General features: G+C 41.5%; 1 protein-coding gene across 2 annotated transcripts in view; it reads left to right on the top strand.

Annotated features, from left to right (window-relative positions):
* Positions 1-2957: 2957 nt before the first annotated feature.
* The window catches only part of LOC311242791 (E3 ubiquitin-protein ligase RNF38-like), an 86578-nt gene continuing 72641 nt past the window's right edge, over positions 2958-16894 (top strand). For both annotated transcript variants that reach the window (XM_084331826.1, XM_084331825.1), the window contains exons 1-2: positions 2958-3015; positions 3886-4374. In XM_084331826.1, coding sequence (XP_084187952.1) covers positions 4074-4374 — 301 coding nt within the window. In that variant the 5' untranslated portion in view covers positions 2958-3015; positions 3886-4073. The remainder of the gene's footprint in view (positions 3016-3885; positions 4375-16894) is intronic.

The following is a 16894-nucleotide window of genomic DNA, read 5'->3' as shown; positions in this document are numbered from 1 at the left end:
AAACTATGCACAGAATTATGTCAGTCTACAAGGTCTGGATTCTACGTGGTCCGGCAATGTAGACCTTGTAGACTCCACTACAGACCAATTATCAGTGAATGTTCATGCATTTTTAAGAAGGGCAACTTCCACAAAAAAACAAAGAACTCACCAAAACATCTCAGTAGCACCTTATCTAAATGTTATATTTCATATATGGAGATTCATATTTATTTATGTATTGCATGCATTTCTACATTTTATTTCCTATTTTGTTTATTCATCCCAGTATCTTTCTTTCTTATGTGTGGAATTCTACAAGGCGCGCGCACACACACACACACTTACATTTAGTCATTTAGCTGACGCTTTTATCCAAAGCGACTTACAAGTTCTGTACGACAAGACAGCAAGAAGGGTACAACTCTATCAGCTGAGTAACAATGTTCATCAAAGTGTTGCGTGTTACAGTGTAGGTTAGTTTATTAGGACAAGTGCATGACAGTAAGGTTAGTCACGGTTAGATTTTTTTTTTTTTTTTTTTTTTTTTAAATATCATTTCAGATAATGGTTGAAGAAGTGAGTCTTTAGTCGACGGCGAAAGATTGGACGGGATTCGGCTGTCCTAACTGGGATGGGTAGTTCACACACACACACGCACACGCACACGCACACGCACACGCACACACACACACACACACACAAATCGAAGTAAAAAAAAAATTGAATTTTTTTTTGAAAAAGAAATTAATATTTTTTTTTTTTTAAACTTCGATTTTTTTTTTAATGTTCGAAGCTTGTGCCATCGAACGAAGCTTCGAAGTATTTAAGACAGCCCTAGTTTACAGTCACAGAACACACATGTTTATTTATTTAAGGGGAGGCACCACATCATGAAAATGGTGATTCGACCTGGATAGGTACATTTTGAGATATTATCACATTTTACCCCTAGAACTACTGTAGTTTCACAAAACATAAAATAATCATCAAAAGCAACTATAAATATTACATTTAGATATTGCCACTAAATTTGACATGGTGCTTCTTAACACAAATATCTAGTAATTTTACAGAAAAATAAATGTATTCAATATCTTATGCAATTTAAATTGTATTGGTTATTTATGTGAAACCATTGCATAACCCAAAATGTTCACCCCTAACCTGCAATAATTATTTTCTGACCACTAGAGAGTCTCAAGTCTTCAAAATAAACAAACTCCCATTTCCCCCAAAGCGAAAGCCTATGAACATAAAATGCCTTACAATCTTGTAATATTCGTTTTTGTGCCTGGATTACAAGATTTCAACTACAGTACCGTACCATACATACATTTCTTTCTTGGTCATTTACTGGTTGTGTTCTGACAGCACACTAGATTTGCTCAGAAAAAAAATAACTTTATAAATGCATCAGTTTATAAAAGCATTGGCCGGGTTTTGTCGGCAAAGAAAATAAAATCATGGAATAACAACAGACTGGCTGCTTCTGGTGCATTGAGTAGGACACCTACTTTATGTTAATTTAATTTCCCCTTAAAACTCTTTAAGCACCACCCACTTTCCCCATCTGTACCGCCTGGCGCCAGCGTTATTGACCATTTTAGCGATGTTTGCAGACCCATCGTGTGTTCTGTATTATAGCTATGGAGACAATAGTATGGCTCATTTGACAGGCATTAGTCCATTACGGACTAATCAGTTCATTTCTACACACTGTAGTGTGTTACACGCTAAACATCGGCCCTTTCCAAAATAATCCAGTATTTTTTCATAGATCGCGAGATATGACTTGTTATATGCAATAAGCCCAAATCTGGTTGATCGCCTGAAACCCCAAATACTCCCAAATCAAAGGTATATACCATGTCTTTACAAAATCATCAAGGGGGGGGGGGGGTTCGTTCTAACTAGAAACTGCGATCGTGTTTGTCGAGCATGTTTTACGTCCGGTAAAGGTATTCCAAAAAGAATTATTCCCAGTGATCGCATCGCCATCGCGATTACCTGTGTATATGTCTATACTTGTGTATACGGGAAATAGGCTTCAGGCAAAAAAATCTCGAGGCGATCGCTCTGTCGCTCCGTCTCCGAGGAGGGGCCCTTGCAAAAAAAAAATTTAAATAAAGAGAATAGGTGTATCCACACCAAGCTATTCCAGTTCAGAAGGTAGGCGATACTGCCACCTGGTGAGATTCGCTCGTCATTGCAATTCCAACGTAGGCAAATGAGCCAGGGAGACCTAGAGGGCTCCGGTTGACCGTATAGAACAGGGATCAAAGGAAAAAGATCAAAGGACCAAAACCAGAGAAATCTCAGGTATGGCGCTCGACGCATGGCGAGATAACCCGACTTATCTCGGGTATGGCGCCCAGTGAGTTAAATTATGAAAATACTTGAGATTTGGTTGCTGGCCCTGGCTGTTTTAGTAAGTAATATTGCAAAACAAGATTGTAAATGTTAATGTTTGATTATGTTTTTTTTGTATGCTGTATATTGAACCAGCCACATTGTACAATGTCCTCTGCACTCGCACGCACACACACACACACGCACACGCGCACACAAACAAAACAGACGGACACGCCCATCCAAAAAAGGCAGGATTCTCACATAAAGGTGGTATACCGATTTAATTTAATTGTATCACTTTCACATTGGACAGATTTGATGCTTGTTTAGCTGAAATGCAGTAAAAAGCTAAAAAATTCTGGTTAAAACCTGCTAAATTATTCATGAGCTTGGCTACTGCCTGTCGGTTTGAATCGTACTTAAATCAGTCAAATCGTAGAGCAGATAATAACTTCCCGTCTTCCATTGTGTTTTCTTTATCACTTCACACTAGTAGCCTGTTAAACGTATAGGCCGATAATGTTTATGTCTCTGTAGTCTGTATTCGATGTGAAGTGACTGCGGAGTGACGTGAACACCCCACTGATTGATCTCCGCTCCCCGCGGCCAGAGAACACACTCCAGAGCGACCGTCAGGGCAGGGGTTTAAATAGCACGGACGTCGTGTACTTATTTGATAAGGTATTTGCTTGCTTATATTGACTTTACTAATTTGATATTACAGTTTATATTTGGACTATATTGATTTGTCTTGCGTTGTTTGCTGGCTGTTTGTAATGTGGGCAGCTGCCTCCATAACAGCAGTGTTTTCCAACAAGCTAGACCTCCCTTCCTGTTGTTAGCACCGAGCTAGCCGTGGAGTGTCGACGTTCTAACGAGAGGCCAGGGAGAGTTCGTGGAGGAGACGGGTTGTAATGTTCGTATTAGAAGTATGTTAGTCGTATCATTTGAGTTGTGTTTAAGTGACGGGCTTTGGTACATAAATAGTGTGACAACCAGCTAACTCTCTAGCAGCACGGCTAATGTACTTAACGTTCGCTGACAACAAGCCATCTTGCTTGAGTCGAGTTGCTGTTAAAGCTCTTCGTGTTTCAGCGACATACTTCTAGTCAGCTGGGCTGGTTTGTAAACAAATGGTGCTGCTGTTGGTTCTTCTGTTTTGTCAACGTTTGACTGCTTTTTGAGTAATGTTATACCATAATACTAGTTTCACAGCGTGGGAAAGCTAGCCAGTCATTTATTGTGAAAAGACAATAGAGAACCCGAGAGCTGCTCTCAGCTGTTCTGGCCACTAGCTGTGTATCAGCAGCTCACTGACTTGAGTTTCCAATAACAGAAGTTAACATAGTGTTTTGAATGACCAGTGTTTCACGCCATCACATGAGAATATAGAATACATTGTTATACATATTTTCTTTTATAGGATTCATAGAATAAGCGGCGTGTTTTGCAGCCTCGTATATAACGTTAGCAGAGGAGATGCAGATTAGTGCATGATGTGCGACATTACAGCTCTGCGCTGTTCTGAACCCCCTGTGCTTCTACTTCCAGCTCTCTCGCTTCTGTGTAATAATAACTAGCGGCTTTATAAACACACCACTCGGAGGAACAGGGCGGTAACGTAGACAACGGGGCAGGAGTCAGAGAGACGCGAAGATTCGACCTGACAACCAGAGGGAGGTTCCCACTACAGCAGCTAGACTCATCTCCACGTCCAGCCACCACCGCCCTTCTCGGCCATGGACCCCCCGAGGACTCGATCGCGCTCACGGTCAGGCTTTTATCATTTTGGCATGAATGGCGGCGGCGGTGGTGGTGGAGGGAACAACGGCAGCAACGCAGTCGGTAACGGGAGCATGATGAGCGCCAGCGGTGGGGTGAACTACCCGCAGCAGAGCAACTCTGGCTGGGCGCCGCACCACGGAGGTCGGAGCTACCCGGAGAGCCAGCAGCAGCAGCACGCCCAGGGGAGCTACCTGTCACCGGGGGCGCAGCGACACGCCTCCTCCTCGCACGGAGCTCACAGACACCCCGGGACCGGTAAGCAAGCTTCAACAGACGGGGCCCGCTGCCCTGTTGTTCTCTAAATGTATGATGACAAACGGCACACATCCTCGGGGATGGAGACGACCGTTTGGCGGTTTAACAGGCTTCTTGTACTATGCAAATAAAAAGGCTTGGTCCTTTCATCACCAGCTTTCTGAACACAGCCAGGCCTAGATGTTGTGTTTGGGATAGGATCTAGGAATGCAAATTGGGAAAAACTAGTTGACTCACCTTGTGCCTTCATACTTATTCATAAATGTCATTGTCTTCCTATAATGACACATTTTGTACACACTTTTTATTTTTAACCAGCCCTTGGTAGGGATGTGATACTGCATAGTGCAAGGTTCTCTCCACTGAGGGTGTTGAGACGTGGCGGTGTAGGCTAAATTATACTCTTACTCAATTCTGTGATGTAAATCAAATTCACATGTCTGTGTCGCTATGTTGAAACATGCAGTTAATGGATGGGTAGATGGAAACGGGACAGATTTGTAATTGAATATTGATAAGTGTGAGACCTTTTTTATTTATTTATTTGATCTATAATCATCAATGAAGGTTAATTAATATCACTCCATGTCAACCTCCCAGCATCATCTGCTGCACAACAGGCTACCTTGCTAGCACAGTATACTGGACTGTAGGCCTGGACTCATAGATTATTATGTTATTCAGCCCTTATTTTCTTATACTAAAATCAAAGACAGCTGGTTGGGAGTATGTTATGCCCCCCCCCCCCCTCCACGGAGGTCATTCCGCTCCCATTCCCTCACCTATTTTTGCCTATTCTCACCGAATGGTAAGCCACATTTAGTTTGTGTGTGTAATTTTAGCTGGAGGAGTGAAACAGATAAATAGCCTGTTCCCAACTGTGCGATATTTCCAGTGCCCTGATGTTTTACATCCGATAAAACGGGGCCACATACTGTAGTCTCATAGGAGCTGTTTTATGTCTTCAAATCTATCAATATGATTTTATAACATTTAAAAATGTTCCCAATACATTAGCTAACTTCCAGGATTTATACATCACCTGCATTAGGCAATATTGCTTAGGCCCATGTGTTCTGAGTAGATTTTTTTCCATCTCAAAGAATACTGACTTGTATATTTAATTGAATGGATCGTGACTTCATGGGCAACGGTAGCCTGACGCATCTGACACATGGAATGTAGGCAAGATGGCTCCATAGGGTCTGAAAGTGGCACATTGAGAAATAAACAAAGACTCCATTTACACCTGGTATTAACACGTGATCTGTATCTGGATAATGAAAAAGGCATGTTAATGCAAGGTGTATGCACACAGTACGCATTGCGATCATAATCTGATAAGATCAGCCAGACCACTTCCAGAAGTAGTTTGGCTCACATGGTGATCGGATCTTGGGCAGAGTCAGCCATGTGTAAATGCAATCCGTACACAAACTTTTGTATATATCATGTGAGAAATTAGATCTGATCACAATGTGGGCAGAATGCACATGGCGAGAATGTATGTGTACAATTTTGCAAAGGCGAGATCTGATCGTTTCATTATCCAGATAAGATATCCATATACAGATACAGACTGCATGTTGATACCAAGTGTAAATGGTGCCAAATAGCTTGGCCACGAAAATGGTCATCAATATAACGTCAATTTGACTTACCGTGGTGATGTTTTGGTGTCTTGTCTTTCATGCCGTGGGGAAATCCTGCCACAGGAGCCACATTAAAGTGTGGGAAAAGACGATTTTGTGCCCCTCTCTGTACTAACGGAAGCAACAAGGCACCGCTTACTCATGAAGGCTATTCTAAACTTTAATATAAAAACCCCAGTCTGATTGCACACTGACAGTCTGTTGCCTTGGTAACACACAGATAAATGGAGAAATCGTCTTTTCTTGTACTTTTAATGTAATCACAGTGCCAGGAATTCCCCCCGTCATGAGAGACAACACAGCATCACATCACCGTGGTAAATTGACTTTATTGACGACGACCATTTTCGCTGGCAAGCTATTTGTTTATTTCTCAATGTGCCGCTTTCAGATCCAATAGAGTTTGCTTGCGTACGTTCCATGGGTCTGACATGTCAGGCTAGCTAGGGCATCTGCAAATATTGGTCCTCTTTATGCAAAACAAAGAACCACTGCTTTACTATATGCTTTAATATAAGCTTTAGGCTTGGGTACCGTTAATTAACTATTTGAACCGATACCAGTTCCTGGAATTCGGTATTAGTACCCAGTGGTACCCTTTTTCCGGTACATAACTCTTTCTGTAATAACAAACTATTTAATTTCAGTTGTAAAAAATAAATCCAAATTTCTAAATTTCAACGTTATTTATTTAGAAAATTTTCTTATTTTTATTGTTGTAACACACCACACAAAATAAATAGCATGATCATGTATTATGTTTTTAAATGTTTAAATATCAACATTATCTCGCCATCCAAAGACCCAAGAGAATGAAGAGATGGACAGTAATATATATATATATATATATATATATATATATATATATATATATATATATATATATATTTGTGGAAAAGGCTCCCTATTGTCTAGCATATTAAACTTATACTAAATATCTAAGGTACCGATTGATCTAGCTGAATCGGTACTCTCTGTAGTACCAGTACAGAGTTCGGTACCCAACCCTAATAAGCTCTCCCTGATGGTGGCACTACCATTATTTGATCTGTCCCTCCCTAATAAGCTCTCCCTGATGGTGGCACTACCATTATTTGATCTGTCCCTCCCTAATAAGCTCTCCCTGATGGTGGCACTACCATTATTTGATCTGTCCCTGTCAAAAGACAACCTCCTTTTGCCTATCTCTGTAAAAACAAAAAATATTGAGTGGCTTGAATACAGGGACAGTAGTCTTGCCCTAGTACTTTTGGAAAACTTCTGGTAAACCTACTGAGGATTGATTTAAAGTTGTGTTTTTGGCATTTTGTTGGCTCCTTTACTTTGTCAGTGGTTTCACTATTGACAGCAGTAATCTGGTTGTTTATTGGGTTTCAAGTGGAATTCCTCGTTATTTATATGACTATTGGCATTCCCCATTCAAAACAATGCTGCAGGCTAACAAGCTGCTGTAAAAGAAATTCATGTATTTTTATCGAATAAATCTTTTTAGGTTAGTGGATAGACGACATGTAGAAGATTTCCCCTCCACAATGTGACAACTGCCTTTTGAATAAAATTAACCGACAAAAACTCCCAAAATGTCAAGGCGTCCCTTTTTTAAAGGGAGAATCAACTAAAGTAGGATTCACATACTGTATTCTATCTCCATAATATACAGCTCTGTTTCAATTTGTGAATAATAAACAAGCTGAACAACAAACCAGATTCTAATTATGTCACCAAGAATACAAACCCTGGAGCTGCACCATAGACCTTGAAATAGTGGAACAACTCCTTGGACACTTTGACAACAATAATATATATATATATAACACAGGCTACATTTACCATGTTGTATGCAGATGGAAATGTAAAAATGTTACCATATTATAAACGGACATAATTTCAAACCCTCCTAATATGAATAAATATAAATCCAACAATTTACTTATGTTATTCTATTGGAGTGCTCTGCACATGTGATGGGTGCACAGTGCATGCAGAGGGTTGTACATGTCCTACAGAATTCCCATTAGATTGGATGCTGCAAAGTGTCTAAAGAGAAGTCTGTTCACTCTGCCACCATCTGCCAGTTCCCTATCTCTTTGAATGGGGAGTTATCCGTATCTAACAATCTGTCATACATATCATCGTTTTTCTTTTATATTTGAAGTCACTGGTAAATTGCTGACTGAATGGTTAAGTTGATTGAAAATAACTATTTTGTGATAGATAAATGCCTTTTTCCACTTGGAACAGCTTCTACGAATGTGCCATCCAGTGGATCTGTCAAGTCTTTAGTTAGTTACCATAGCAACCATTCTGCAAGATTTTCTGGCTTTTTGCCAGAGATTGTTCATTAAATTGGACATAATTTCCATTAAATGTGGATATTGGAACCAAAACATGCAACAAGATCTAATATTGCCTTATGTGTATTTCTTACCCAAATAAGTACATTATTATAAGCTAGGATTTCTTTTATTGAAATTAGGCAGGATTTCCAAACTTCCCAAGCTTAACTTTCCATGGAAATTGACTGGAAAGTCTCTGACCCTTTACAACCCTATTTGGATTTAATGGCTCAAATAAATAAGTTATGAGCACATGATCGGCCATTAATTCATTGTCAATGGACCAGTACCAAAAAGTGTCACTTGATGACCTCACAGATTTTAATCTTGATGCTCTTATTTCCAGCCTAGGGATCCAGTTGTCTTATGTTTATAGATATTGACTGAACTGTCCAAGATCATTGGAGTAGCAGAATGTAGGGTATGTTCTGTTTTTAGGGTTGTGTTTACTAGCAGTGTTCAGTTCCCTTAGCTAACCTCTGGAGAGAGCGACTGGGGAAATATGCTGTTATACCAGAGTGGATTACCCCAAGGCACCCCTGGTTGGTTTATGAATGAATGCAGGCTTTAACCTTCTGAGACTCTCAGGATTGCTGGCCATCTTTCAGAGGCTGTAGCAGCTGGCTCCCTTTTTAAAGCTAGAGTGAAGATATTGGTATCATATGAAACTAGACTACACTGGGAATCTGGAGGTACCAAGCATGTCATGCTAGCCTATAGGAAGGGGCCTAAATAATGCTCCAAGGTTAGGCACAATTGTGGCAATCCCTTGACCTCTCACCTCAAGATACCTGAATGGAAATTGTTCTATGGGTACTCGCAAGTCTTTCCTTTACAGACACCCCCACTTCATGCTAATCCCATGCAGGTTTGGGCAAAAACCATGCAGCTTTTTGCAAGAAGTACAAATGTGTTATTTTCACCTATTCTAAAAATGGTGTATTTTAAAGTCCAGGTAAAGCAAATTAAAAGATTTGTTTCTAAACACATTATACATCTTCAGAAAATACTGAACTATGTATTTGTATAATTACTGAATTGTGCAGTTTGTTTTTGCCATTTCATGGCTTGGTGACACTGCCATCCATAGCATAACCCTCCCCTAACACTATAACTAGAAATCATGTTGAAACCACACTGTACACGCTCACTGACACACACTAGCAGCCACTTTAACATGAGCAAACACACACTCATGCTGCACACGCTCACACTTATGGTCACTTTACAAAAGGAAAGGTCACTTTAAGAATAGTATAGTATAACTTGAGATTGTATAATATAGCATGTACATAAAGATCCAGTGCCTCATCTGTAGCTAAGTGTATTGCACTACCACAGGTCCTAGCATGTCCTACCATGCTCTGTAAATAACTCATGTACATATGTGACCGAGTCCAGGGTTTGTGACTACATGTCTCCATTTTCATTTTCCAGATTTTTCCAGATTGTAAAAGTACAGAATGTAAGCTTTCAAATGATGTGTCATACTTTGAAATATGAGAATGTTTTGAATATCATATATTCATTTAAATCTTGTAACTCAAGTCTTTTGTCTAAGGCTACGTTTAGACGAGCGTTTTGGGATGGAAGTCTGAACAGAAACCGCAAAAGTCGTCTTGCGGTTTCACTTTTAATTTTGCGTTTATACCAATTTTGCGTGGTGTTATTTAGCATTAGCTGAAGAGCTAGTTTTAGCTTAACGTTACCTTGGCTAAAGTTGGGACTATTCATAATCCAGCAATAATGGCTGCAGACCTGCAAGCAAAGTACAGCAAGTTGGCAAAGGAGTATTCCAAGGTAAATCACTTTTTCACCAGTAATGTTACATTCTTTCCATTAAGTGTCGTCACTGATCGACCTCTCGCACACATGCACGCAATTAATGACATAATGCGGACAGCCATACTGGTGACAATGTTTAGCTTTTAGTGCCAAAGGATAAGAGTCTGAGGCGGAGTCTCAAAAGAGAATGTTGAATAGTTATTGTGCATTAAAAATCACAACATACTAGGGGTGTAACGATTCGACCTCACAACGATTCGATTACGAATCTTCAGGCAACGATTCAATGCATCATGAAATCTCTTCATTTGACCACGATTAGATACATTTTCGATTAATTCCCCAAAATTTTTTGAATACACAAATGTGGCTGGGGGAACTGATTCACTCAGCATGAATGGACTATAGGTAAATAAAACAATAAAAAAAAAAAAAAAAATTGTATTCGATTAATTTCGATTATAATCGATTCTAACACATATTCAAAACGATCCATCGAATCGAACACATTAGAATTGATGCATTTCGATTAATCGATGCATCGTTACACCCCTACAACATATACATTACTACTAGCCAGAGCCTCTGCTACTAGCTAACTGAACCGGAGCAGACTGGATAGGAAGTGCAACAACGTATAACGTCCGTGCAGAACCAATGTCGCAACAACCGTTCCGTGGGTGAACTCATTGAGCATAGTTGTCAATTAATGATACTAATACTAATCTATACAATCACCTGTTGTTGAAAAAATACCATTACTTTCTAGTTATTACTAAAAAAAACAGTATATATAAAACTTACATATACATTTTCTTTTTATGCACTCATATCGGATCAGTATCGGGAAGGAAAAAATGATATCGGAACATCTCTACTATTTGACCTAATCAAGTCAAGTCAAGTTAAGAGTTTTAATTGTCACGGCATACAAGTATACAATGAAATGCGGGTGGTCTTGCCCGCAACGATGTGCAATACAGTGTTACAAGTTACAACATATAATAGAATCCAATAAAAAAACAACATTGTGCAATAAACAGGTAACAGGTAACATGGTGTGACATCTCGGTATCTGTACATAGTTATTTACAGAGCATATAGGTAGGGATGGGTACCGAATTCGGTACTTTTGAGGTACCGAACCGAAACACGTCGGTACTACAGAGTATCGAATCAAGTGAGAAACTAAAAAAAAAAAAAAAAAAAAAATTTTACTTGTTTTTTTTATTTTTTTTTATTTTTTTTTATTTTTTCATGTCAACGTTCACACGCACAATATATGCTTACCTAGGATTTGTCTTGATTCAACAACAAAGCAGTCGGAGCATTGACAAGCCGAAAACTGTCGAAATTGTAGTTATTTGAAGTTTGGATTTTTTTTTTACGACTGAGGTAGGTAAATTCAATTTCTTGAGACTAAAGTACCGATACCGGTATCGGTTCAAATGTGAAAGGTACCCATCCCTACATATAGGACATGCTAGGTAGCTTTGGTAGTGCAATACACTGTTCCTGTTATTCTAATTTAAAGTGGCCTTTCCTTTTGGCCATAAGTGTGCGGCATGAGTGTGTGCCCGCTCATGTTAAAGTGTTAAGTGGCTGCTAGTGTGTGAGCGTGTCGTGTGTGTGTTCATGTGTGCTTGTGTGTGGATAGTTCAGTGTTCTGTGGCACTCAATGTTCATTGTTCAGGGCTCTGATGGCCTGGGGGAAGAAGCTGAGCCTAAGCCGCTCTGTAGCGGCTTAGGCTAGTAGCTGGGGTTCGCAGGCGTCTGCCTGACCTCAGCAGCTGGAACAGGCTGTTATTGGGGTGGTGAGGGTCTTTCATTATCCTGCAGGCTCTGTATTTGCACCTCTTGTTGTATAGAACCTGCAGGGGAGGTAGTGCAATACCTGTGGTACGCTCGGCTGAGCGCACCACTCTCTGTAGGGCCTTCTTGTCTTGTGCCGTGCTGTTTCCATACCAGGCAGTGATGTTTCCGGTCAAGATGCTCTCTACAGCTCCTGAGTAGAAGGACTGGAGTATCTTCCCCGATACTCTGAACTTCCTTAACTGTCTCAGGTGGTAGAGGCGCTGTTTCGCCTTCTTTACTACTGTGTCTATGTGTGTTGACCATGTCAGATCCTCTGAGATGTGGACCCCCAGGTACTTAAAGCTGCTCACCCTGTCCACGGTAGCCCCGTTAATCATCAGTGGTGTGTGTGTCTCCTGCTGTCCTCTCCTATAATCCACGATCAGCTCCTTGGTTTTACCAATGTTCAGGAGCAGGCTGTTGTCCTGGCACCAGCGTTCCAGTACCTCAACCTCCTCCCGGTAGGCCTTCTCGTCGTTGTCCGAGATCAGCCCCACCACCACCGTGTCGTCTGCGAACTTCACTATGGAGTTGGAGCTGAACTTGGCCACACAATCGTGTGTGTAGAGTGAGTACAGCAGGGGGCTTAGAACACAGCCCTGGGGGGACCCGATGCTCAGGGTGATGGTGTTGGAGGTCTGACCCCCCACCCTGACCGCCTGGGGTCTTTCACTCAAAGTCCAGTACCCAGGCGCTCAGGGCGGAGCTCAGACCCAGCTCGATCAGCTTGTCCACCAGTCTGGTGGGGACTATGGTGTTGAACGCTGAGCTGTAGTCAATGAACAACAGTCTCACATAGCCCCCCTTCTGACGGTCAAGGTGGGAGAGGGTGCTGTCACTGCTGTGCAGTACCTGGGAGACAGCGTCGTCAGTGGACCTTTTTGTCCTGTATGCAAATTGCATAGGGTCCATATCACTGGGGAGGGAGGCACAAATGTGGTCCTTGACCAGCCTCTCAAAACATTTCATGACCACAGAGGTGAGTGCCACCGGTCTGTAGTCATTTGGACATGTTGGGGAGGGTTTCTTCGGTACAGGGATGATGGTAGACATCTTGAAGCAGGCAGGGACCACCGACTCCGCCAGGGATTGATTAGATATGGCGGTGAACACCGGGGCAAGCTGGTTGGCACAGGACTTAAGTATGCGTCCTGTTATACCATCTGGGCCAGCAGCCTTCCTGGTGTTCACCTGCATAAATGCTCTTCTCACACTGTGTACCGTCAATGAGAGAGCGTCCCCGCCCCCCCGCGGATGCCCCCCCCCCTCCACAACAGCCGGCGCACCAGTGACGTCACTAGCCGTTGGGCTAGCAGCGCCACTGTTTGCACCAAACCGCGCGTAGAAGGTGTTGAGCTGGTCCGCAAGGGAGGCGTCGTCGCTCCCCATTGAGGGGGCGCTGACTTTGTAGTCAGTTATAGCCCTCAGTCCCTGCCATAAGCCTCTTGTGTCATTCTGTGCCATTTGTGCCTCCATCTTGTCGACATACGTCCTCTTAGCAAGTTTGACAGCCTTGCGCAGAGTGTAGACTGTTGTCTTATACTCTTCCATGTTTCCTGACTCTCTGCCCCGGTTATAAGCAGTTGTGCAAGAGTTCAGGGCTGCTCTGATGGTACTGTCCACCCATGGTTTCTGGTTTGGGAACACCCTCGCCTTCTTTGTGGGGACGATACTATCAGCCAGTGTTGTTATGAATGACACCACAGCGACCTAATGTAAAAAGTCTATATTTGACCTAATGTAAAAAAGATAAATATTGCTGTGACGCTCTGATTCATGAAAGTATCTATCTAAAATGGGGAACGATGGGCAAGTGTTGATTTCAGAAGGAAGTAGGAGGTCTTCCCAGTTATAAATAGAAAGTGTCCAGCTTACAAATATGTGCAGGACACGGTATGAAGTGTTCCAAATAAACTGCACAAGGAGAGGCATACCTTTGTCATCATTTAGGTGTTCCAAATCCAGACACCACAGCTGCCTTAGAAAAAACAATGACGACAATTAACACATTAATTGCCAACAACGAGTATACACGTTATTATGATCGTTATTTCTTTTATTCGCTATTTCCATTCATAATTCATCGTGCTGTGGAAATGTGAGACCGCAATGGTCCGATACCGCCGCCTAACGCCTTGCGGCCGCTATTCCACTCCATTTGAAATGATGTGGCTTGTCGTCTGGGCAGAGCTGCAGCGTGGGGCCGGGGTCTAAACACTCGGGCAGGGCAAGCGGTTCTAACCGATGCACCTACGAGCCATCATGTTCATTTATCATGTTCACGGCTTGATAACGTTGGACACACGATCGCGATCAGTACTTGGAATGGTGATCAGATAATTGGATTATTCTTTTTGCAGTACATCATAGACAAGGTGTTATCAATCTTGCGTTGATCCTACAGGGCTCTACAGTGTGACCATATTGCTCGCATATGCCCCTAAAAATGTGTGTGCGAACCTGAAAAATCAATTACGCGCACGGTGTGCGAGTGCAGATTACAGCCTCAGTCGTCCTTTTTTTTTTTTTTTTTGCTGAGAATCGTTAAACTACAAGTCCCACATTGCACTCAAGCCAACGGTCCAATCACAGTAGAGTGACGTGACTGGTTTCATGGGAAATAAAGCAAATGACCAATCGGAAGCTCTCATTTTGTCCTGAAACTCCGCCATTGCGATCAGGGCTCTGCGTTTTCCGAGACACTAACTTATTATATAGTCTTACCAATAGCAATAGATTTTAGAACACCTAGATTTATCGATAGCAATAGTAATATAACTGTAATGCAACAAAACGAATGCCTTGCTTTGTTAATCATAACGTTGATGCAGTAGCGTATTATGTCGTTGTGTTGGCTGTAACGGACATGACAATAACATAACGTGTACACATTAAAATTGCGATATCGATTCTAACATTTTCAAATCGATGCAGTTGAATTTTCCCCTTAGGATCGATGCATTGTTACACCCCTTCACCAAAGTCACTGGCCCACTGTGTGTATCTGTGTGTATAATAACTTGGCTAGCGTTATCAACAGCTGAACAGCAGAGGTGGGCAATAGGGTCCAGCTGCAGCGCCGGACGGCCGGAGTGCAAGCGATGTGACGTAATTGGCAGACTCGACTGTCAATCAATGGTCTACCTGACACGCAAACTCATAAACAATGTTTCTGTACTGGAGGTGTACAGTATTTCAATAGGCAACCCTGAAAGGATTATTTTTCTAGAAGAGCAACACTAGCCAAAACATAGGCATAGGTATGCATAAAAGGGGCAAAAGCTAAAGTTAAGTGACTTACTTTTGTAGCAGTAGTTTGATTTGATAGTTTATTTGATAGGGACAGCACATGTTAATGAACATCAAGTACAAAATACAAAATGTAAACATGCAGGGTTGTAGCAAGAGCTAATTTACACACATGCACGCACAGTAAAAAAAAAAAAAAAAAAAACTCTGTTACTTGAAATATTTTCACTGTGCTCCTAAATATTTTTGGGTGCTCCTAAATTTCTTTGTGTGCTCCTAAATTTTTTCATTTAGGAGCACATGTGCTCCTTGGGAAAAAGGTTAGCGTAGAGCCCTGTCCTAGGGGTGGAACGGTTCACAAAATCTACGGTTCGGTTCGTATCACGGTTTTGGTGTCTGGGTTTTTCGGTTTGGTTCGATATACATTGTTTTTATTTTATTTTACATTATGAAGTATTCTCTTATGCTGCTTTTCACTGCATGTTACCTAATCGTAGGGCTGGGCCATATGGCCTAAATATGATATCACGATATTTTCTGACCTTTCGGCGATACACATCACAAACAATTGATTATGAGGCTTACCAAGACAGTATTTGAGTTTGCAAGCTAACATTAACCTATTCATTGCCGGAGCTTATATCCATCCTTGTAGCCTCTCTGCCAGCTCTATTTGTCTATGGAGATGTTCACCTTCTTTGCAGGGCTATAACTTTTTAAATTGTATTGCTAAATTGACATTACTATGGCCCATTCAACATCAATTATCTATCGTTCAGGATGTAGGAACGTTTTACTTTTTCATTCACACATTCATACAATAATACGGTCTAGAGTATAAATATGTTTTTATCGTTTTCTGCAGTATTTCATAGAACGTGAGTTATAGCCATAAATGCATATATTAGATCATCAAATGCAGAATGAATGAATGAATGAAAACTTTATTTAACAGATTGCAGAATGGGTACAATACAGTACGGCTCAATACATACAATTGTTAAGGGGATGCAGACCTGAGAAAGACGTTTGTCTTGTTTCCATCAGGGTCCCCCATTTTCAATTCATATAGTTTGATACCTATCGACGCCAGATAAAAAATGTCAACTGTACACGGTCCTAGACGTTATGACTCTTCATCTGCGGTTGACCGGAGGGGGGGGGGGGTCGTTTATAATTCAATGACCGACGTTAAATCATTTATGTAGTATGGGTGATTTATAGATCAGAGCAGTTTGTATCGAAAATGGTAAAGAAAAACGCTGAAACTCACCCCAGTCTCCTCTTACCGTTGGGTGATGAGCGTGGAGCAAAAAGATCGCTATTATGGGATGTTGATCTAGGTGATCCAGTTCCGGTTTGTATAATACTAATACACGTCCAATCATGTTGTTTATTGAGTTATGGCAACAGATCGATATGCACGGTGTCTGGATAGAGTCCCGCGAGCGATAGCGAGTGGCCGGACAGAATAGGGGACGGACTAAGCACTTCCGGTGACCTCCGTTTTGGCAACTCGCCGATCGGCCACCAGGTGGCGGTATTGAAGCGTTGGTGAGTTGAGCGGAGTCCTACAACACCAGCAAAGACTCCGTGGGTGAAATGTGAATACCATGACGAAAATATGAAATATTGATCTCAAAG

The sequence above is a fragment of the Notolepis coatsorum genome, assembly GCF_963971535.1.
Source record: "Notolepis coatsorum genome assembly, chromosome: 16".
In the NCBI taxonomy this organism is placed as follows: domain Eukaryota; kingdom Metazoa; phylum Chordata; class Actinopteri; order Aulopiformes; family Paralepididae; genus Notolepis; species Notolepis coatsorum.
Note: the sequence above shows the minus strand (reverse complement) of the source record. Positions and strands in the feature narration are given on the sequence as shown.